Source organism: Lacerta agilis, chromosome 8, assembly GCF_009819535.1.
Source record: "Lacerta agilis isolate rLacAgi1 chromosome 8, rLacAgi1.pri, whole genome shotgun sequence".
Classification (NCBI taxonomy): Eukaryota; Metazoa; Chordata; class Lepidosauria; order Squamata; family Lacertidae; genus Lacerta; species Lacerta agilis.
In genome coordinates this window covers 62260868-62284207 of record NC_046319.1, presented here as the reverse complement: position 1 = coordinate 62284207, position 23340 = coordinate 62260868, and the positions used below count along the sequence as shown (strand labels likewise).

At 44.5% G+C, this 23340-nt stretch overlaps 1 protein-coding gene across 4 annotated transcripts in view; it reads left to right on the top strand.

Annotated features, from left to right (window-relative positions):
• Positions 1-23340, top strand: part of SESN2 (sestrin 2) — a 53479-nt gene that overhangs the window by 14235 nt on the left and 15904 nt on the right. The window contains exon 1 of one of the 4 annotated variants that reach the window (XM_033157878.1): positions 3505-3779. The exons of 2 other annotated variants lie outside the window; for them this stretch is intronic. In XM_033157878.1, coding sequence (XP_033013769.1) covers positions 3690-3779 — 90 coding nt within the window. In that variant the 5' untranslated portion in view covers positions 3505-3689. Of the gene's footprint in view, positions 1-3504; positions 3780-4003; positions 4254-23340 lie in introns of those variants that run through there. One more of the 4 variants, XM_033157879.1, reaches the window with a different exon arrangement.

The following is a 23340-nucleotide window of genomic DNA, read 5'->3' as shown; positions in this document are numbered from 1 at the left end:
TGCAGTTAAAAAGTACACATACAATTAAAACATAAGATAATCACACGCTCTCACAGCAAGTAATTTCAAGGTTGCCAGGAGCTGCATCTTTCAGGCATCAAATGCCTGGGTAAACAGGAGTGTTTTTCAGCTAATAACAACAGGCACACCTCACCGAGAAGACATTCCACAAACAGGGAACTGGCACTGAGGATATGTTCACATTTTGGCTTACTCTGCATCTAGTACGGTCCGACCGTTCACACGTTAGCCACAATCCCTGGAAGTTCTGTATTTTATTACTGCTGTTTGGTGTGCTTTCCCTGAAACCAGCATCAGCTTCAGTCTGGTTAGAAAAATGGATGAGGAAGAAAGCGGTAATGTGAACATACCCTAACAGCCTTTGTGCAGGGGCAGGACGTGTGTGCAAGTTCTGGCGGCAGCTTAATGAACGGGAGTTCCAGGGGGGCTGCAGGGAAAACAAAAAAAAATGTATGTCAGTCTTGTATGTCAGGTGTAGACATCCCCAGCTCCCCTCCCTGAAAAATGAAGAAATACTTGTAAGTGTAGCTCAATACGCAGTGGGGCGGGGGCGGAGTGGGATGACTTTGCTGCGCTTGAAACCCCTAATGTGAACATACCTGACCCCTAAGGCTACTTCCAGACTGTTGCCATTTTGCAAGTGGGATTCAAATTCAGGATAAATTCTTGATAAACAGGTTGCCTGGAAGCAATGCAAATGGCACTCTTGCGCAACAAATCTGCTCCCATTCACTCAATGTTGTGCAGTACGAAAAGTGATGGAAAACTACAGTGGAAAGTGCAGGATAGCCACCACTTGACAGCAACCTGTAAAAATTTGCAGAAAAATCATGATGATTACTCAATACTGTATATGATTCCCTCACTTCCAGAAGAGCTGTTTATTGAGGGTTGTGGTTTTTTTTTTTTCTTTCCTCCTGAATTTTATTTTTAAGTTTCAAAAAATACATATGACATACAATCCCCATGTACCTCCACTGCCCGAAAAACATTCCATGCGTAAGATTGCATCAAAGTCAATCAGTAGTCAGTAAATGATAGACAAAGATTAAGCAGCTTTGTACAATAGTTTAACGTTGATTATATCAGTTAGCAGGGGCGGCCCATCATATTTCGCCACATCCGGAACCCAGAACCCAACACTGCAGCTGCTTCTTGCTTCTCTGGCAGTGGCAGGGGGAGGCAAGTGGTGCCCATGGAACTCCAGCACCACTGCAGGCCTCCTGCCCCCCCCCCCCCCGGCCATTGCCAGAGAAGCAAGAAGTGGCAGGAGCAAACAGTAAGAGCTCACACAGAACTCCACGAAGCTTGCCAGAACCCGCCACCATAGCAGCGGTGGCAGCAGATAGAGATGTGCAGTGTGACACGGTAGGACCTGCCGCCACTGGGTCCCAGTGGGATCCCAGCACCTGAGGTAATTGCCTCAGTTGGTCTAATTGTAAGGCCGGCTGTGTCAGTTCCGGGCCTTCTACTCTCCATCTTAACAGATTGCCCCAGACTGAAACATGGATAGCTGGTGGCGAGTCCTTTCTGAATATACATGTGCCACAGTTCCTAAATCATCTTGTGGTCTTTGTGTTCGTTAGTGCTCTCAGATACTTCCTTAGTTTCTCCGTAACAGCTGTGTTCCATAACGTATCCTACCACAAGCGTTTATTGAGCAGGGAGGTGATACAAAAGCACCTTCAAGCAAGCATTATCCCACACTTTCCACACTTTCCAGTGCATTTCTCCATCACAGAAGTCTCATTTGGGGGTGGTGAGCAGGATGTTGTGCAGGAACTTCAAATCTACTTTGATGGCACAACCTGAATTTGCCAGTATGTGACTGAATCCCACCTGAAAATAGTGGCCATCTACAAGAACCTGACCTTGGCTATTTATTGAGCATTCGTTCTGATTTGTGTGCAAGGAGGTTAGACAATGTTGTGCCAAACGAATGTTATCCCACACATTTCAGTGTATATTCTAATCTCTTTCCTTATTGGAAATATATGCATACATACACAGACACACACAATTTTGGGGGAAGCCAGTTTATTATGTGGGAACTCCAAACCAAAACTAACTGCACAACCATTGTGGTGTAGTGGTTAGAGAGCTGGACTAGAATGTGTGAGACTGTGGTTCAAGTCCTCACTGAGGTGACCTTGGGCCAGTCACAGTGTCTCAGCCTAACCCACCTCACAGGTATGTTGTGAGGTGAAATAAAAAATGGGGAGGAGAACAATGTACGCTGCCTTGAGCTCCTTGAAGGAAAGATAGGATAGAAATGTAATTAATAAACTCCAATTCTACATGATTGAATCCCACCCAAAAATAGTGTTAGTCTGGAAGCACCCATTGTCTAACATCCTCACAAACCTGGCGTAAACAGATCAGGGTGTTTGCTCAGTAAACTGGTTATCTGGAAGTGAGCTTTAGCTGCGCAACCTAAAATTGCCAGCAGATGCTTGAATCCCACCAGCAAAAGACAGTCTGCAAGCAGTCCTGCTTTCTTTGAAGGTTGGGGGTGGGGGGGCGTTATGAACGTTGCCCTCTTGTATCACTTCCAAACTGATGACAAACTTCAGGTGGTTGTCAGTCACATTCCAACAGATTCAGGATGTGCAATTACAGCTAATTTAGTAAACTGGTGCAACAAACCCACTTTCCCCAATCGATCGCACTTTTGGGGGAAGGAGGTATTGGTCTGTAGGGTTTTTGTTCTTTTTTATCATGTATTTTGTGCTTTCATACTGTATTTTTATGTTGTGAACAGCCCTGAAATCTGCGGTTGGGAAGCGCCCTTATTGCGCATTAGGGACATAAGCGGCCACCAACCCCACCAGAATGTGTCCCGACAGCCGCGCGAAAGCGCGACAAAGTCTTCAGGCGCCCGCATATCGCGACAAATCGGGCCTAACAGACCCCGGCGGATCGCCGCGCTTCCTAGGCTGCTTTCCAATCAGCCGGAGGGCCCGGGCCCGCCCCGCGCAGCAGCAGCACAGCCGCCGCCAAATTTTTCACCCATTTCTCGGGGCATGTTAGGAGAAAAACAACCTCGGCGGGAACTACGCCTCCCATGATCCCAAAGCGGGATGTTGTTCTTCTTCCGATTGGTGCAAAAGAGGTCGGCAGTTTGAAGCCCCAGTGTAAGGAAAGCTCCGCCTGCATCCCAACGATTGGCTTTTCGGGGCGGGCGTCGACGCCTCTTTTCCCTCCCCCTCAGTAAAGCAGCTGTTAGGGGGCGGGGCTTGCTTCCCTCCCTCCCCCAGTGCTCTTGAGAGCGATTACTTGGAGGAGAGTTTTCAGTCCGCCGTTTCGCGAGCCTCTTGAGCGTTCTGGAACTCCGATGCACCGGGACGTTCTAGAACTCCGCCAGTTTCGGACGTTCTGTCGCAGAACTCTCGCGGAGAAGGAGGGCAGTTGAGCCTCCCTGTGACACTTGACGCACTCGGGAGGAGAGAGGGGGGGGGGGGGTCCGCCTGCCTGCCTGCTCTTGCCTCTTTGCACTTTACTGTATTCCTCCCTCTCTCTTTCTTAAGAATTTGCACCACCTCCCTCCCCCTCTCTCAAGAATTGCTTCTTAAAACTCTTCCCAACTTTGGAGCAAAGGGTAGCAGACAGCGATCGCGCTTTATTCTGGTGTGTGTGCCCCGCGCGGCTCCCCAGCGCTACACGGCACCATGATGGTCGCAGATCCCGAGAGTTGTGACTCCCCCGGAGTCCAAGGCTATTTACCCTGCAAGAGCCTCGGAACTTTGAGGAGTAAAGAGGTAAGTAAGGCAAACGAGGGAGACGCGTGCCTCTCTCTCCCACTTGGGGGTATTTTGGGGGGAGGGGAGAGTTACCATTTGCTGTAACCCTGGCTAACTTTGTGCGGCGTCGGTGTTTGTTTATTTCCCCTCCCCGCGCACCGGTTCTTTGCCATTTTAGGGGGATTGGGGGGGGGAGCGAGGAGGAGGGGGGGCGCTCCAGTTGCTGCAGAGTTGCGTAAAAGGTGGTTGTTATGATGATCCTCCGAACAGGATACATTAGAACCTAGTTGCATCAGCCGTAGAGACACAAACAAGCACACGGAGGCTTGGGGTGTTGAAAAAAACACACTCCCCTCAAATCTGGGGTGAGAGCGTGGCTGCTATACTGTACCGGAGGCCACTTAAGTGAGATTAATGATCAAACGGGCTGGGAGAGTGAGCCGTCGGCGCAAGCGGGGATGTGCCTTCCCTTCTTCTGAAAACTGCAGAATGGTAAGCGGTTGCGAACGTTTTATTTTGGTGTGTTGGTCCGTTGGACGGCAAGGATGGTCTCCTTGCCCCCCCAATCATTCGGCCTCCTAAATGGCTAAATAGACCTTACCCCGCAGTCCTGGCTACCCTCAGAAATAAGTCCTATTGAATTCACCAGGCCTGCCAGGTAACTTACCGGTGTGCACTAGAGAACCCACTCTTCTGCTAACTGTGTGTACCGTACTTTTAGAGCAAATAAATGCCGCTGGGTTTTTTTTTTTTTTAAAGTTCCATATGTAAGCAGGGGTTAGGATTGCTGCAGCCTTGCTTTGGATCATCGGCTTGTGTGGATCAAGGGCTCCCTCTTGCATGGTGTTCATTAGAGGGAGGCAATAAGTTCCCGTTTTGACTTGTTTCTTCTAGTGGTCAAGCACACATGTACGGGCATGCCCCACACTGTGTGCCCCACACTGCCGAGGGCGGAAGGGGGGCAGCTTAACTTCATGATTTCTGCATAGATAACTTCTATCCCCAGGATTAGCTAAGCAAACACTGATAACTTTTTCAAGAAGAAAGGTTGCATCCTTGCCCCTTTTGCAACTCATAGATTGACCCACTCCAGAAAATGTGACTTATTGCACTTTAGCCGCCACGCCCCCCAAAAAAATAACTTTTGGGCTCCCTGGACACCCACCAATTATACAGGACCTGCAAACATTGCTGTGCAGATTGGAGTGGATAGGTTTGAACCTTTCTGCCCAGCTCAGCACTGCTGTGGGGTGGAAAATCACACTGCATCCTTTATTCCGATTGTTTTAGCTGCCAGAGAGTTTTTAAATTGCTATAACGTTTTTAAATTATGGATTTCCTGGCCCCGCTGCTTTAGTGTATACTTATGGGTCAGTTTGCATCTCAGAATATTTGTCAGTGTGTATTGATATCACATGGCAGTGGTGATGGTTTACAAAGGGTTAATCTGGTGTATAATTTTAATGGAGTGGTGAATACCTCCTGTCTGGCTTTGCTGCATTTCTCCCTCTCCTCGCCCCCCCCCCCGCAACCTTCCCATCAGAATTGTGAAGTTTCTCTGGACACCATAAAGCCCAAATTGACAGGCCATATTTTGAATTTTGCAAGTGCTGATGACAGAGCCAATATTGGCTTTGCCTGTTAGCCCACTGGGCTCTTTAGATCTCTCTTCCCTGCAGTGAAGAGCAACAGAGGCTTGGGCTGAAGCCCCTCCCTGGATCATGCAGCTCAAGACACAAGCCAAGGGTCTTCGCTTCCATTCGCACACATGCACGCCTTGCATGGGCATTCGTTGGCTGGAAGAGCAGCAGCTCTTCAGTTGCCCCTCCTCAGTCTTGTTTGTCTTAAGTGCAAGGGTGGACAACAGCCACCGTTAGATTCAGAGCAGGAAGTGTGAATAGCTTTTAAAATCCCTTGGTTTTCATTTGTTTGTTGATTTTATTTCTGTCTTACCAGTGTCTTTCCATAGAGCAGGCATGGAGAACTACTGGCCCATGGACCAGAGGTGGCCCCTGCCCACCCCTTCTGGCCCACAGCACCCCTCCCTATGCTCTGTATGGCATAGAGCTTTTGAGGCTTACAACAAAGCAAACAGTTCTTTTCTACACTAGTCAAAACAGCTAAAATTATACAAAGTAAACAAAGAAACTGAAAACAGTCTCTTAATTCATTTTTTCCATCACTTGATCAGTCACTTAGTTAAAAAAAACACACTCAGACCAGGCTCTGAAATGCCTGTTGAAATGTTTACCAAACGTTCACTATGATTTAATAAGTAAGAATTAAACTGACTTGACACAAATGCCTCTGAGAAAGGAATTTCATGGCACTGGTGTCACCACTGGCAAGGCCCTGTTTTCACCTCAGCTTGGAGAGATGCTTCTTCTAATTTTAGTCTGTAATGAAGTAAATACAGAAATAGGCTTCCCACCAAGCCTTTTGAATTGGTTGTGTGCCTGTGCTGTCTATGTAATGCATGTAATATTTAATCGTGATTTTTAATTGTGATCTTATTTTCTGTATGTATGTAAAGTTGTTGTGTCATGCCCCAAGATCACTTGGGATGAGTTGTGGAATATCTTCCTAGATACATAAAAATGTAAGGCTGTTGTCATGTTGCATTTCACATGGCCACCAATAGGTGGCCACACCAATTCCAGCATGATTTCAGAATGGAAGACAGGTGAATTAGAAAGCAATGTGAGTGGCAGGTGGGACAGGCAAGTTGCTTAATGGCGGTTTTCTGAAGTGCCTCCCCGCTCCTTTACAAGGTGCGGGGAGCGGCTGCTGTGAGTTGGGGCTTGGGGAGCAATGAGGGGAGAGGCTTGGTGTGAGCTGGGAGGGGAGGGGAGATTTGAGTGAGCTGTGAAGGGATAGAAAAGGGGATGGATGAAGGGAGGAGGGGTTGGCCAGTTGTTGGGGGGAAAGGGGAGATGGCAAGGGGGCTGGCGAGCAGAATGAGCAGGGCTGACAGCCCCTAGTAAATCATATAAATAGATTAGATGATATGGCAGGTATAGTGGACCCTGACTTGTTAAGGTTTTAAATGTGGAACTACACTGTGAATTGGGAGCAACTGCAATTATTTATGCACAGCTTTAGTGATGGTCCTCTTTAATTTCCCTGTATGCCTGTGTATGTATTGAACTGCACAAGGAAATGGATTGTTTGGTGATAGTCTAATATAGTACCATCAGGGTGCATGCCACTTTTACATCGTGAAAAGAGGCCAGGTCACTGCCCCAAGGAGTTCGTAATCTAAAATCTGACAGATTGAACAACAGAGGGAAGCAGAGGCAGGGATAAACAGGGAAACGATATGTGGTTGTTTCAGTTGCACATGGGAAAGGGCTGTAGCTTAGCGACAGAATATCTGCCATGCATGCAGAAGAGTCCAGGTTCAATCCCCAACATCTCCAAGAAGTGCTGAGAGAGATTCCTGCTCTGGAGGGTTGCTGCCAGTTGGTGTAGGCAGTACTGAGCAAGATGGACTCAATATTCTGACTCAGCATAAGGCAGCTTGCTACCGTCCCAGCTTAGGTGTACTAGTGACAGACTGAGTTGTAACAGGGCATGGGAACTAGGACTTTAGGGAGGTGTTTGAAAGAAGAGAAGTGGCAACGCATAGTTATTCTATTCTATGCAGGAGGGGCAGCATGGTAGCAAGGGTGGAGTCTTGAGGAAGCCAGAGACCTTCACACAACGGACGGCAGTGGATCTGGAGGAGTACAGATGAGATGCCTTTTCTTAATTACAGCAGTCTTTTTATTCCTTTTTGGTATGGCTGCATCATTTTCCTGTCTGCTTAAGTGGACTTTTATTTTTCAGGTTTTAGAATTAGCAATGGTGGGCACTTACCGAACACTATCCCACTTTTTAACATGATTTTTAAACTGATGTGCCAATGTGGAGAGCTGAACTTAAGATTGGAAAACTTTAGAAACTGAGTGAGAGAAACCAAAACAGACAGATGTAACTCATTGTAACTAAGGAAGGCAGTTGGCAAAAAAAAAAAAAACTTATTTGAAGAGAAAACAGTTCTCTCTTGGAAAAGAGAGAAAGGGAGAAATCCAACCCTCAAGATACCTTCTCCGACAGTAAGGCAAACTGTTCTTCAGCTTCTTGAATCAGGAATTGCAGTCCAGATGTAGTGGACTCACAGTTCCCATCAGCCCCAGTCGGAGGGGCTGGAGGTCAGGGTGATGGGAACTGTAGTCTTAATCGCCTCAGCTTCTGCATCTCTGGTTTTGAATTGGGTGAGGCACTTCAGATTCTTAATTTAAAAATTGTACTCTGACTATAGTGGCAGTATTCCTCCTGCAAGGCTTTTTTTGGGGGGGGGGGAGCGCGGAGATCTTAAAATGCTACCGACTTGTGGTTAAGGTCTCTCATTAACCATGGCCTGTAAGCAGAAAACAAATTTTGGGCCTAGGTTTGGACAACACTTTAGTTTAGCTGCCACACTAAACAGCATTGAGGGTTATTGTAAACAGCATTGAGGGTTATTTAACAATAAAGCAGTTTATAATTTTTTGAAATAAAATAAATAAATATACTAGAAAAACACCAGGGAGCAGCAAAACAGCTGCCATCTTCTCCTTGGAAATTAGCACGTTCATGCTAAACAATGGTTTGGTTTAGCATTTCTTTCAAACATGGCCATTAATAGACCTGCCCTCTATGAATTTTCCTAATCCTCTTTTAAAACCATTCAAGTTGGCAGTCATTGCTACATCCATAGTTTAACTATGCACTTGGGTTCATACTGTTTCCTCGTAGCTAAGTTCCACTATGTTTGGTGGTGGTTACACCCAGGTACCTGTGTATAGAACTGCATTGGTAGTCGGAAAGATTATCTGCTTGAGGCTGTTCAATCTCAGCCAGTGATTTTGCAACCCAAGAGCTTCTTCTTCTAAGGATCGTGTTGCCTGTTACAGATTTATTGCAGCCTTGCAAACGAGTTCACAAAAGTTAATCGCTCATAAATGTTTATTAGCCTGTTTTTGGCCTGCAAATACCTGTGTTAGTCATTTATGAAATATCATTGACCTTAAAAAGAGGAGGGGCCCGCAGAGGCGGAATCCTTTCCACTTGCAAAAGGTGAGTGTTTTGGTTGCCTAAAAGTTATTCTGAGGCTTCATGGCAGTTAATTCAGTTTTCACGATTTCCCCCTGTTTAGTTCAACATTATATTTGAGCTTTGACGTGACATAAAAGCCACTTCTGGAACTGTAGTGGAATATAGGGCAAATTTAGTGCTGACTTCCGTGTTGTTTGCTTCCGGGAAAAAAACCTGTTTGCAAATAATATAGAAATGAGTGCTGTGTTCCACTATATTCCTCCACAGTTCTGGAAGTGGCTTTTGCATCGTGTGAAAGCTCAGATACAATGTAGAACTGAACAGTTGGGGAAATGTTGTGAAAATGGAATACATGGTCGTGTGATTACAGCTGTACATGCCACAGGGAGGTAATTGGGGAAGTATTTAAAGACCTGATTTCAGGCACATTCAGATGTGGGGATTATTGCATTACTTTTCCTTGCAATATTACCACTTCTATCCCAGATTCTAATGTACCTTTTACAGTCTATTACCTGTTGTACTGGGACGCGGGTGGTGCTGTGGGTTAAACCACAGAGCCAAGGGCTTTTCGATCACAAGGTTGGCGGTTCGAATCCCTGTGATGGGGTGAGCTCCCGTTGCTTGGTCCCTGCTCCTGCCCACCTAGCAGTTCGAAAGCATGTCAAAGTGCAAGTAGATAAATAGGTACCGCTCCAGCGGGAAGGTAAACGGTGTTTCCGTGCGCTGCTCTGGTTTGCCAGAAGCGGCTTAGTCATGCTGGCCACATGACCCAGAAGCTGTACGCTGGCTCCCTCAACCAATAAAGCGAGATGAGCACCGCAACCCCAGAGTTGTCGGCGACTGGACCTAATCGTCAGGGGTCCCTTTACCCTTTTACCTTTACTTTACCTGTCGCATTTTGTAACTGTGGCTTTTGGAACAATATATGATATTTTTCCGTGTATAAGATTAGGTTTCCCCCCTAAAAAATAATGTCAAAAATTAGGGGGCATCTTATACACGGATATATCCCCCCAATTTTCTTAAATCTGAGTCCCCCAAAATAGGTGGCATCTTATACATGGGGCGTCTTATAGATGGAACAATATGGTACTTCTGTGCTGTGCTAAATTTTAAATGGTGGGAAAGAGCGGTATGGTTTTCTGGGTTAGTGGGGCTACAAACAGATTTTTTCTGGAAGCAAATAGCACTGAAATGAGTGCTACATTTCCACTGGATTCCACAAGTGACTTGTGGAACATAACACGTGGAAATTATCTGATAAAGAATCATAGAATTGTAGAGTTGGAAGGGACGTCATCTAGTCCCATCCCCTGCAATGCAGGAATCTCAACTAGAGCATCCATGACAGGTGGCCATCCAACCTCTCCTTAAAAACCTCCACTGAGTGACAATCCACCACCTCTCATGGGAGTCTGTTCCACTATCTTAACAGCTCTTACTGTCAGAAAGTTCTTCTTGATGTTTAGTCGGGATCTACTTTCTTGTAACTTGAATCCATTGGTATGGGTCCTACCCACCAGAGCAGGAGGAAACAAGCTTCCTCCCTCCTCCATGTGACAGCCCTTCAGATATTTGAAGAGGGCTACTATCATATCTCCCCTCAGTCTCCTCTTAGCCAAGCTAAACATATCCAACTCCTTCAACTGTTCCTCATAAGGCTTGGTTTCCAGAGGAACGTTGGGAGAATGAAATAAAAACCTGTATGAATGCAGCCTTTGAATTATACGTAGGGATGGAGGAGAAATCTGATGGTTCACATTTAGAGGTGAGCATACCTGATCCACACTTTCTGAAACAACAGCAGAAGAAGACAGCCATCCTTTGACATTTGCCCGTTTCTGAATTTTGCAGTGCAGTGTTCAGTAGCCAATTAATGTATCTAAAAATGTGTATGCTATGATAAATGGTGTGTGTGTGTGTATAGATATATATATGTTAGTGCAAAGAGTATACAAAAATGCATTGTATTTGCAGAAATTGCTATACAAATGTGTATATTAGAAGGATACACTAAGATGCTGATGAGTTTCCATGAGAACCCTCTTTTAAAAAAATAATCACATACTTATTTGGACATGTGGAGAACAGAGTTTAATCATGGAAAGTGAGTAACTGAGAGAAACCTAAACTGGCATATTTGCTCACCCTTACTTATACATTGCAAGGTAAACACATTTTCACTGCTTGTATACTAATGTGCTGCAGAGAATGAGAAGAGAGGACTTAAAATATGCACTTGTAAAAGTTATTTAAGGCCCAGCGCATTTCAGGTCAGGAGACCTCTGAGCTGTTTTCTGCAAATGAGGGATAAGGCAGTTTTGCATTTAATCTGATAATGTAAAGAGAGAATTATCACACAGTCTGCAAGATTGGATTAAACCCAGCACTTGCAGAAACTGATTCAGTGGTCCCCAAAAAACCAGTCCCCTAATTCAAAACAGACAGGCTTCAACGAACTGCTTCAAATGCACCTTCAAGATATCCTAGTTTGCTTCATTCCTGTATTAGTATCGTCCCTTTCTATGCTGCAAAAAGCCACAATTGGTCCCTAGTTTCCATATCCTAACAGGTGAAGTTACACAAAGGGAATGTTCTGCGTCTTTGATGTACAAATCCAGAACCTACATAAAAACTATCAAGGTCAAAGTAGCCCTTTTGGCCTATAGCAGCAATACCTTTATTAAGCCAACCAAAATGCCTATTTTCTGAGGGAGCATTCCTTCCAGTCTGTAAGAAAAGCTACCCAGTTTGGCTTCTTTTGAATTCCTTTTTAACCTAGCATACCAGTTAAGATTACGATGCAGCTTAAATGTCTATGTCTTGGCCCTTAGATCTAACACTGATACGGAGTTGGAGGCTGCAGGGGCACCAGATGGTCAAGTTCAGGGCTCAGAAAATAGGGAGACGATTGTGCCTGAGACTGTTGGACAGGAGCACCCAGAGGAATTTCCCAGACCACCAGGGCCTATAGCAGTGATGGTGAACCTTTTAGAGACCGAGTGCCCAAACTGCAACCCAAAACCCACTTATTTATCGCAAAGTGGCAATCTCATTTTTTCTGTGTGTTTCACGTTTCTACTTTATGACTGCTGTTGTAATAAATAATCATTCATAAAAGTTATTGCATTGCATTCTTCATTAAAATATATTTCCATTGATATAAAATTTTATGGTATAACTCAGTGCTTTTTTTTTCTTAAAAAAATGTTTAGGGGTACTCTCATTTTGACTCAAGAAAATCACCACCAGGGGAAAATAAATACAGTTCAAATCGGGGGAAATAATTACACTGAAGGTTCTACAATTTTGGCCGCTAGTGTACACTGGAGGGCTGTACTAAGAGCCACCCTCTCCCAATTTTTAATATGAGATAATAATGATTGCGTGCGCACATACAAATAAGTATAAATAAATAAACCCAACCAGATGGGTGGGGTATAAATATTATTATTATTATTATTATCATCATTATTATTATTATTTGCTGTTCAGCTGCCATTTGATCACAGTTTCCACGGAATGAATTTCTCTGTTGGCTTCTGCGGGAAAGCCCAGCGAACATGTAAACCCAGCAGCCCCTTCTTACGTTGCTGTCTTTATATGCTTACTGACCTGCGAGTTAAGCCCTGCTGAACTCAAGGTGGCTTACTCCCGAGTAGGAAAAACCAGCTGGCGGGAGGCCATGGCGCATCAAAAGTCAATGCCTGCTCAGCCCCTCGATGCTCGACAGGCCCTGGTGCCGCAGGCTTTGGATGGCGCGCTCAAACCTTCCTCTCCTCCTCCTCCCCCACCCCCGGCACGGAAGCTATGGCCCTGCTGGGGTGAAGGTGTGCATGCCCACAGAGTGCCCTCTCTGGCACGCGTGCCATAGTTTCGCCACCACTGGCCTATAGGGCCAGAGCCTGGACACTCAAAGGCAAGATGCCCCCCACTGCACATTAATAGTCTGGCAGTGCAGAGATAGACTGTGGAGGAGGTAGACTGGAGACACAGAGGCTTACAAGGCCTCACTCTGCTCCTAACCTTTGTCAGAGCAAGTTGGTCACTTGGAGTTACCCACTGTCTGGCAACCTTTGCTCTACCTCCAGCCTTGCTGCTTTCTCCTTGGAATCTGGGTTTCTCTTAATTCCTGTTTGACAACTCCCAAGAAACCTTCATCTGGTCTGATGGGGCGTTCTGGAGAGCTCAGATGCGTACATGCTATTCTGTAACACGTTGATTAGCTTAATAAAGGTATTGCCCAAATGTGGATTTTGGAATAGAGCCTCTCTCTTCTGGAAAGTAAACTCACGACGCTGTTGTCATGTGTACAGTCGTCTGAGGATTGAGCTGTGGGGGTGGGGAGTTGTGCCAGTTTCAGGCAGAACAGAGGGCTGATCGACCTGATGTCTGTGACATCACAAAGTAGCTTTTTGCTGGAACAGTTTTTCAGTTTGGAAACAACAGATTGGGCGAAAATGTCAGGGGTCATATGAGTATGTGCACATAAGAATAATAGTTTAGAAGCCATGCGTAGGGAACCTATCCCCCATCTTTAGCTCCCATCAGGATTTTAAACCTTACAGGTTTAAGATTCTGGTTATTGAAATCAACATTGAGCATTTCCCACCTTGGACATGATTGGGGGGGGGGGGTCTGTGGTTTAAAGAGAGACTGGAGGGTCACAGTGTGGAAGTTGGCACACCAGGGAGGAATGTGAAGGCCCAACACTGGTTCTCTGCTTACCAAGCCAAGAATGTTATATCTGTAATGGCCCACAGATTCCTTGCTTGCCAGGTTAAGTCCCTTATATGCCAGCAGAGGGTGCAGCTCTGAGCAGGAATGCCCCACTTCATGATGAATAGGCATAGAACAAATGGAACCTGGAACAAAACATTGCAGTGTGAAGTGCTTCTGTTCACCGTGCCAGCCAACCAGCATTGCCTTCTTTCAAGACCTTCAATTTCTGGCTTTCTTTTTTTCCCTTTCTCCAGAAGGCAGTCAGAATTCTTTAGCCACTGAACATCTTCAGCTCCTATTGAGCTCTTTGGGGAGGGATGCTCCCTTAGTTTCTTAGGGTATTTTTGTGCTTCTGTAAACCTTGGCAAGTCTCTTGAGCCTTCTGAAAGCTTCCTTTAGTTTTAGTCTTATGCCGTTTTGGCTGCATAAGAGAAAGCAGTCGGCCTTGAACTTCGGAAACAGAATAATGGTGCAGGAGCTGAAATAATGTATTCAGCTGCACTAATTTCAAAATCCAAGTTCTTACATTTCAGTCAATAAAATAACTGGGCTACATATATTTGAAGAGGTAGAAAGCTCTTCTGGGGAAAAAATACTCATCAAAGAGCAACTTACATGGCCCTTTGTTTGGGATGGTCTAATGCAAAAGTTCCTGGGTTCAGTTCCCAGCATCTCCAAATAAGGCTGGGAAAGACTCTTGTCTGGAAACCTGAAGATCCACTGCCAGTACCCATAGACAAGCCTTTGCCGGCTTGGTGCCCTTCAGAATGTGTTGGCTACAACTTCCCATCAGCCACAGCTGGTGTATACGATGTTGAGCTTGACTGACCCATGGCAAGGATAGCTCTCTGGATCTGATTGAACTACAGCTCTCATAATCCCTGACTCTTGATCCCTGCCGGCTAGGGTTGATGAACCCAGGCCCTCTGAACCAGCCCTTCTCCATGGGTTCTACTGAATCTACCTCCTCACTGAAGCAGGTTTAGGGCTCTCTTGTCAGCAATCCTTCCCAGGGAGCTCGGGGAATTATAGCTCTATGGTGGGAATAAAGGTCTCCTAACAACTCTCAGCACCTTTAACAAACTGCCCTTAGGCCAAGATGGTGCCTAAGACTGCTATTCCAGCTTACCTTGGGACCAGTAAGAGACCTGCCATGGATCTATGTTAGTTGCTGCTGTTCCGATGGGTAATTTTGCTGTTGTTTATGTGGCTAAGGTTTAATTTATTTAGTGCTTGGTATCGGATTTTAAGATAAAGCCACCTTGTGGATTGTCAGGCGAGGCGGGTGGTTAACAGAAAGGTGGCACAAGAATAAAATAAAACTCAGGGTGTTGGGTCAACCTAAAGAGCTGATTGGCTTTGGTTCTATAGGCTCCAACAGACTGAGCAGCCTCTTTGGCCTCCTGAGTTTATGACGCTATAATAACCTTGTTTTGTTGCACAGCTTGTAATTTCCTTAACCTTTCCTGACTTGCTTATCAAGTATGCTCTTGCCAGTTCCTGACTAAGCGTTGCGTCTCATCTCCTGCGGAGTCACCCTACCTAGTCAGCACGCTGGCTCTCGCTGGGTGACTTGGGTATCCGATACCGTCTCTTTCAGAGCGATAATGGAGCCACTTCCCAGGCTGAAATCTGCCAAGTTTTAGGTGTCTGGTCGCCTGATGGCACCATTGCCTGTGGGATCAGACAAATTGAGACAATCACCCTCTAATTCAGTCTAGATATTGTAGCCAGAGGAGGATGTTGCTATGGTTAATTAGTTTTAATAAGTCTTAGTTATTATGGAGGGCATGTTTTAATAAACCTAACCACCATTCCAAGATGCTTTATCATGCACTTTCTATGTTGGCATGTGCTGGGTATCTCAGCTGGGTTTTGGTGTGGCTGAGCTTGAACAGCCTTGGACCAGTTGATGGTCAGGGCATTTGTGGAAAAGCATGGAAGTTTTGTCTGCTTTTGCAGTAGTATCTCATGTGTACTTTGGTGATGGGGATCAGTTACAATCCTTCAATTTTCTTTAAATTTTAGACGAGAGGAGGGAGAGTCAGTATTGCCTTTTCTCCAGCTTCACCTGAAATGTTTGTTTCAGACTCCGAGGTGCTTCCATCTATAAGGGACCTGTAATACCAGGTACCTGGGTTCTCCCCCCCCCCTTTTGCCGTAAAGTTTATTAGAATGCCACATAAAAGTTCACAACAGTTTGTATTAAAATTACAATCCCTATACAAACATGAAGTTAACACAGGAAAAAGTATATGAACCTGATCATTAAACTTGCTTCCAAATCATGAAATAAGAATCTAGGAGAAGAAGAAGGGTCCTGCTGGATCCAAGGCCAGCATCCTGTTCTCACAGTGTCCAACAAGGTGCCTGTGAGAAACCGCAAGCAGGACCTGAGTGCAAAAGCCCTTTGTCCTCCCGCGGTTCCCAGCAACTGGTATTCAGAAGCATTCCTGCCTCTGATCATAGAGACAGAGCAATAGCCACCTTTTAAAACCATCCAAGTTGGTCGCCATTACTACCTCTTGTGGCAGCGAGTTTCATAGTTTGTCTATGCAGTGCCTGAAGAACTGCTTTGTTTCAGCTGTCCTGAACCTTCCAACATTCAGCTTCATCTTGAATATACTGTTGTGTGTGTTTTCTGTGGGGTTGAGGGGGCTAGTGAAACATCTAGCAAAAGGCAAAGAGCAGGCTTTTCCGTTCCCTGTAGCTACAGTGGAGGAATCGGAGCACTGTAGCAGAACATAAGTTCTGCATGCAAAAGTTCCCCGGTTCGATCCCTAGCATTTCCAGGCAGGCTTGATAAAAGACTGTCGTCTGAAAACTTCAAAGAGAGTTGGTACCAACTGGTGTAGACCACAGATAGACAACCTGTGGCCTGCTGTGTTTCTCCCAATGAACACATCTTTGCAAGCAATGTTATTTAATATTTATTATTAATTTATTTATTAATCAAATTTATATACCACCCTTCACCCGTAGATCTCAGGGTGGTTCGCAACCTAAAAATACAACATAAAGGACACAGAATACATAATAAAAATAGGAACAAAAACAAACCAATAATCTCCCACAACATATTTAAAAGGGTATTGGATGTTAATTGGTCAAAGGCCTGATTATCAAGGGTCATTTTCACCTGTCGCCTAAAGGTATATAGTGAAAGCACCCTGGGGGAGAGTATTCACAAAAGGGGAGCCACTGCAGAAAAGGCCTGTTCTCATGTTGCCACCCTCCAGACTTCTCATGGAGGAGGCACACGGAGAAGGACCCCAGAGAATCATCTCAGTGTCGATGTAGGTTCATATGGAGACAAGTGGTTCTGGAGGTATTGCAGTCCTGAGCTATGCATATTTTTATTGTTGGAGCGTTGCAAAATTTGGAGAAGTGTGGCTAGCTTGCATTTTGGTTTGCTTATCGTTTTGGGGAAGTCAAGATGAGGCAGCTTCTCGGTAAAATGTCAACTGAACATACTCTCGCCCCCATCATTCTATGAAACAAAAGGAAATTAGGAAGTGGAGGCATGGGGGTGGGTAAAAAAAAAGTGGTTTGTGGAGTTTTTAAATGGTTAACCAAAAATCATTTAATCAAGAAGTAAGGGGGAGCCTTAAACGACTCCTTTAATGACAAGAGATAAAAGCAGTCTTTGCATGGAGGGGGAGATGGTTGGCAGAACAGACAAGGAAGTGGAGGCACTAAGAACTGACTTGTTAAAAGTGTACAAAGTGATCTACAGATTCATTTCTTATTATCACCACTAGGTAGATCATTGTTGTAATCATTTTCTGAACTGGGAGGCCCTCTTTCAGGTTGATTCTTCTCTTTTCACCTGCATTCATTCTAGATCATGGGCGTAGCCAGGATTTTTGTTGGGGGGGGGCAGAACCTCAGTTATTTATGTATTTTTATTTATTTGGGGGGAGGGCAGCTGCCCCCCCGGCTACGCCCAGGTTCTAGAGTTTTATAAAGCCAATGTTGCTGGGCTTCGTTGAACAGACTGTGTAGGGTTTGTGCATGGGTTTTGTGTCTTAACAGAGAAGGTGGGGACATTTGGTTCAACTGCTGTGTCAGTGGGAGGCTGGAGGATGAGATTAATCAGACCTCAAGAGGAGGTGGGTGGCAGAGGCAAAAATCCATAATCTGAGTATTCTCCTTTTGGGAGAACAATCCGTTTTGGCTGACTTGCCTGTTTCCCAGAGGAGTCCTCTGTTTCAGCTCTCCACCCTCTTGGTGGAAACAGGTTGCATCATAGGGAATTGGTCTGTGACGTGATGCATCTGTGGGCAGACACAAGACTATTTAGGGATGCAATGTGTTAGAACAGGAAGCACAGAAGCTGCTGAGGATGGGAAGTGATCGGGCTTAAGTTCTGTCGTGAAGGCAGGCAAAAAGAAGCTACCCTCCAAAATCAAGGTAGGTCAGTCTGACTTTTTGGTTGTAAGGAAATGAGAGTAAATGTTGCTTGGCTGCTTGACATCGAGAGATCCATGTTGAAAGGGGAGAGACCTTTTTTGTTTGGGTTGACAATCCACTTGCTTTGAGCTGGTCCACTGACTTACTGGGAACACTTGAGAGTAAATAGACTATATATAAGTTAACAACAGGAAATTCCCATCTGGCAGAATGGTGAGGCAGCGCAAGTTCAGCTCTTCAGTCTTTTCAGATCTGAAACTCTCCTGTTAATCCTTACATGGGATACTCTTATAACTTCTGGTTTTATGTATCTGCCAAACTTGGCACCACTGGTCTTCAAGTGACTAAGAGCATGCAGATTAGTCCCTTGAAGTAGGTACTGTACCTGGTAGCAATTTTTGAGCTTTTCAAATGCAAAAAATGCAGTCCTGTTGGCTTGCTGCGGGGATGGGGGTGGAAGAGGCATGGTTGGGCTTGCTTTCAAAGGTTTGTTTTTTTCCATGCAAAGGGATTCAGTACAAACAGCTCCTCGCTGATTGATTTATGTTTCAAGGCATCTGTCCTATTGTTGAAATAAAGTTAAATTTATCCAACCCAAGCTTTGAAGTGAGTGCTTACATTATAAACTTCATAATCCAGTTCAGTGCTTTAAAGCATTCATTTCTTTTGTTTTGCATGGCTAAGACCTGTTACCCTGTTTTTGCAATGGCCAAGGATTGCTAGCAAATCATGCCATAGACTGACCTGCCAATCTTGGTTGGGTAATTGTCGTGTTTTTCTCTTCGGTGATGGGGAACCTGTAGCCCTCCAGATGTTGAACTACAACTCCCATAATTCCTGGCCATTGATCATGATGGCTGAGACTGATGGGAGTTTTGGTTCAACAGCATCCCATAGCCACAGGCTCCCCCATGCCAACTCTGGCTAATATCCATGCTAGAAAACAATGGCTAACAGTAGTCACCTGTGTGCCAAAGCAATGAAACTTTGTCATAATGGAAGAACATGTTGTTTAAGAGACTATAAAGCCACAGATTAATTTAGCACAATTTGGCAAGATTTAATTTCTTCCATTGACAAAATGATGGTGCACATATACAGGTGCCAGACCAATATGCCTGTTTCTGGAACTGTCAGGAACCAGTGGAGGAACCAGCCATTCTCAGATCAACCATATGCTAACCTGTAACAAAGCAAATATTTTCCATGGTTTATTACCTAATCCAATTTGCCTCTTTGCACTCTCTGACATATACCCTCCTGCTTGCTAGATTTTTTGCTATTATGTGCAGATGGCAGTAGTGATCCTATGTTATTTAAGTTCTCTGTTGTTATGCCACGTGTTCATATATATTAAAATAACACATATTCCTTCACAAAATAAAGAGTATTGAGTTAGGATAGACGGAGAAAAGAGACCTGAAATCACACTTAAAACAATGGAAAGGAGGGCATTTTATTATATGTGTTTTATTAGCTGTAGCGTTACAAAAGTGTTTCAGAGTTACGTGCAAGTAATAGTAAAATAAGCAACATATGAAAACAAAATCATTAAAATGAAGCACAACATGAGGTAATCATACCATAAAATAACAAGTTATCCATCTAATGTGGGTCTAACCACCACAGACAGCCCCCAAAGGTGTGGAGGGGATACCCCAACTGCTGCAAGGAAAAACAATAACCCACCAATATCTGAAAAAAAGAGGAATGGCTTTGTCTGGCCCTGAAAATATGTCAGTTTTGGGAGCCAAGTCTTCCTTCCTGGTGAGGGCATTCCATATAAGCGGGGGGCAGGCACTTTTGGGATGGCATGTTTCCTAGTTGCCACCCTCCAGACACTTCTAAAAATGGAAGAAGGGCCACCTTTTAATCACAAGCGATTGCCTTTGAAGAGGGATGAGGAACCTGTAGCCCTCCAGATGTTGCACGGAAACCCAGCCAGATGGGCGGGATATAAATAATATTATTATTATTATTATTTCCTCATTGACAATTGCATACCCCCCAACATTTTGGGAGGGCAATTTGGAACACACACACACACAGCATCCCAACACTGTTGCCAATCGCTCACTGCTCACCTGCTCTCCACTGCCTTGCTTTCACTTGTGCGGAACTAAAAGAGCGCGGAACCAAAAGACACGTGTCTTTTGGTTCCACGCTCCTTTGGTCCCCATTGGCTGAAATCCTGGAAGTGCAGCACCAGCTTCCATAAGTACATCAACTGTTCCAATTTTTTTTTTGGTCCCGCACTCTGGTCTGAGCCAACTGTCTAGCGCCGCAGTGTGGGACCAAGACCGTGTGTATTTGGGTCCCACGCTGTGGCACATTCAGAGCACGAGAGCCAAAATGGGACATCCAGGATTCGGATCGGGGTGGCTTCTGTCAATCTAAGGTGTCCCGCTCAAAACGGGACATTTGCGCTGTATGCAATTGACCATGCTGGCTAGAGATGTGGAATTGACTGTGCTGGCTTGGTTCATTGTTCCTCTGGCAGTGAATTAATTATAAAGTTTACTCTGTCTTTAAAAAAAAAAAAAAAAGACTGATGGTTAAGATGATTAGGGAAAGAAATAAGGTGAGTGGGATATAAATATAGCCGGTATTACTAATGACCACTTGTGATGATTTATGTTGCACTTTTGAAGCTTTGAAGGTTTATTTTATGGAAGCTCAAAGGATTACAAAATCTTGTGTTTGTTCCATGCTGTGATTGGCTGGCTCTAGTATCTGGTGACAAAAAAGGAGTCCAGTTTAGTTGCTGTTTGGCAATCTGAAGCGCCTCCAGCGAGGCCTGACCTTCCTATTCTCCCTCTCCTCTTTCTCAGCTTTCTAACCCTCCCTTTATCAAAGCTTCATGTTTGTGTGTGTGTGTTATGTGTCTCAGAGGCTGGAAAAAAAGTCTGTTGAGTCAGCAGCTTTGGAGAGCTTTATATTTGAGCTGAGTTAGACTTGCTTGGTTAGGGTGTGTGCATGGTGGCGGGGGGGGGGAGAGAGAAGGAAGAGTGGCAAAGGTTAGTTCACCAGAGTGTCTTGTGTGTGCCTCTGGATATAGGCTTCTGGCTCTTTCCATTAAAAAAAAAAAAAAAAAAGTGTCATTCCAGGGAGTCAGCATTTTTGGAGACTGTGAAATAAGGAAGCTTTTCTTTAACCCTTTATTTAGCCAGCTGTGCAAGTGTAAATACTGGTTTGTGGGCTTCCTTTTTCTACTTGTTTGTGTGTGTTTCTCTCTCTCTCTCTCTCTCTTAAATGTTTAATGAAAGTCTAGAAAAAAAGGATGGTGGAATAAATGGCCCTGCTCACCCTCCAACCCACAGGCGACTTGTGTTCTCACGCTTGCAGAGAGCAGCGATAGAACGGCCGTGACTTAATGGAGAGAACATGTAGGACAGTTTTGCTCACTGTTCGCTAACAAAAATCATGTTTTGCCTGTGATGATCATGCACTCAAAACAGCAGAAACCCATTCCTACATTCTGGTGAGTAGGGATGTAAGAAGGCAACCTACTTCTGTTCCGCCTTGGACACATTGCATGCTGCGCTGTTTCTGTTCCGCTGCAATTTGGCTTCCAACAAGAACTGGGTTATTCATCTTCTTTTCTGCTATGGTGAATTAATTACACAATCAGTTACATTAATCCACACACAATGCAAATTGTGGGGGTCGGCGATGACAATTTATCAAACACGTTTCATTGGTGGACTAAAGAAAGACAACAGTGGCCACAGATAATATTTGTTGGATCGTTTAGCCTTCCAGACATGGGATGAATAAGGGAACACCAGCAATTTCTGCTCCCGTTTCCATTTTTGTTGAAGTTCTCTGGTATCCCTACTGATATGCATACTTACATTTTCAAACAGTAGTGTTCTGTTGCATTTGATTATCTTATTTTTTATGTGCAATTTTAAAATAGAAAGGCATATGAAAAGGCCCAAATGGAAAGGTTTTGACCAAAATAATATTTTGATTAGGGCTCATCCAGACTTGTGTCTGTCCTGAGCAAGATAGTTGCATTTGTTGGAGTTGGGAAAATTCACTTTTTGAAAAGAGTGTATGTGTATTCCTACATTCCTAAGGATTCTAGGGCTGCAAGTTTGGTGGCAGAGAATCTGCCTTGCATGCAGAGTGTCCCAAATTCAATCCCTGCTGAAATAGACTGGTGCCTGAAATCCTGGGGAGCTGCTGCCTGTCAGAGTAGATAGCACTGAGGTAGACAGACCCAACGGTCTGGCTTGGCATAAGGTAGCTTCTTGTGTTCCTAAATCTGAGTTTCTTTTTTATTACTGAAACACGTGTTGAGATTCTGCATTACAGGGCGTTGGACTAGATAACCCTTGGTCCCTTCCAACTCTACAGTTCTATGACTATAACTCTACAAATGCAATACAGTACTTATATAAAGAAAATAGAATACTAACGCAAGAACAAACTGTAAGGTAAAATACCAAACACAAATGTTTTTGACTGCCAAATTTCCTGTCAACTTCATTTGCAGTTTCCTTACAGTGAGACTTAAAGGAGTTATCATTCTTTCTGCCCTTCTAAATGCTAGTCAAAATAGGAAGTGTTTGCTTTATCTAGTCTGATTTATGAAGGACATAGTTGCTAGACTAAAGTGGTTATATCTTAGCAACCTTACTGGGGATCTTGTAAAATGCTACCTTTGAGTTTGTGACCATTTTAAAGTGGAGGTTGTTGCTCCTTTTAAATTCATAGCATCAGCTCTTCAGAAGGCTCCTTTATGCTATTCTTTGATCAGTTTTATCCATTTGCAAATCTAGCCTGCGGTGATGTTTGAAAGTACTTAACCCTCCAAAATGCAGGCTAATTCCTTATTAATTTCCTTCATTGTGATGACACTGAAAACTTTTTTTAAAAAAATTCTGCAGTAAATAAGTAAAAGCAGCATTTAAAAAAATACAATGAACTTCTGTGAGGTGATGGGAAAGAATAGACACCTGAAGTTGGTGTTAAACATTCTGCTTAGAGGGGCATCTTTTGCAGGCCTCCCCAACCTGGTGCCCACTAGATGTTGTTTGCCTCCAACTTGTACTATCCCTAATCATGGGCCATTCTGACTGGGGCTGATGGGAGTTGGGGTCCCACAACATCTTCAGGTCACCAGGAGAAGGCTGTTTTAAATCACATGACTGTGGCTTTTGAAGACACGTTGGCCAATGTGTTGCTGCTTGCCCTTTCCCCCCTCTCTTTCTCTCCCTACCGTTGGTAACTTACGGGGTTTTTTTAAAAAACAAAACAAAACAGGAGTTTCTGCTGCCTCTAATTGTATCTCTTAATTTTGTGGTGAACAGCTTGTTTGGTGCTGACAGCCACATCAAAGGTAGATGATAAGCCC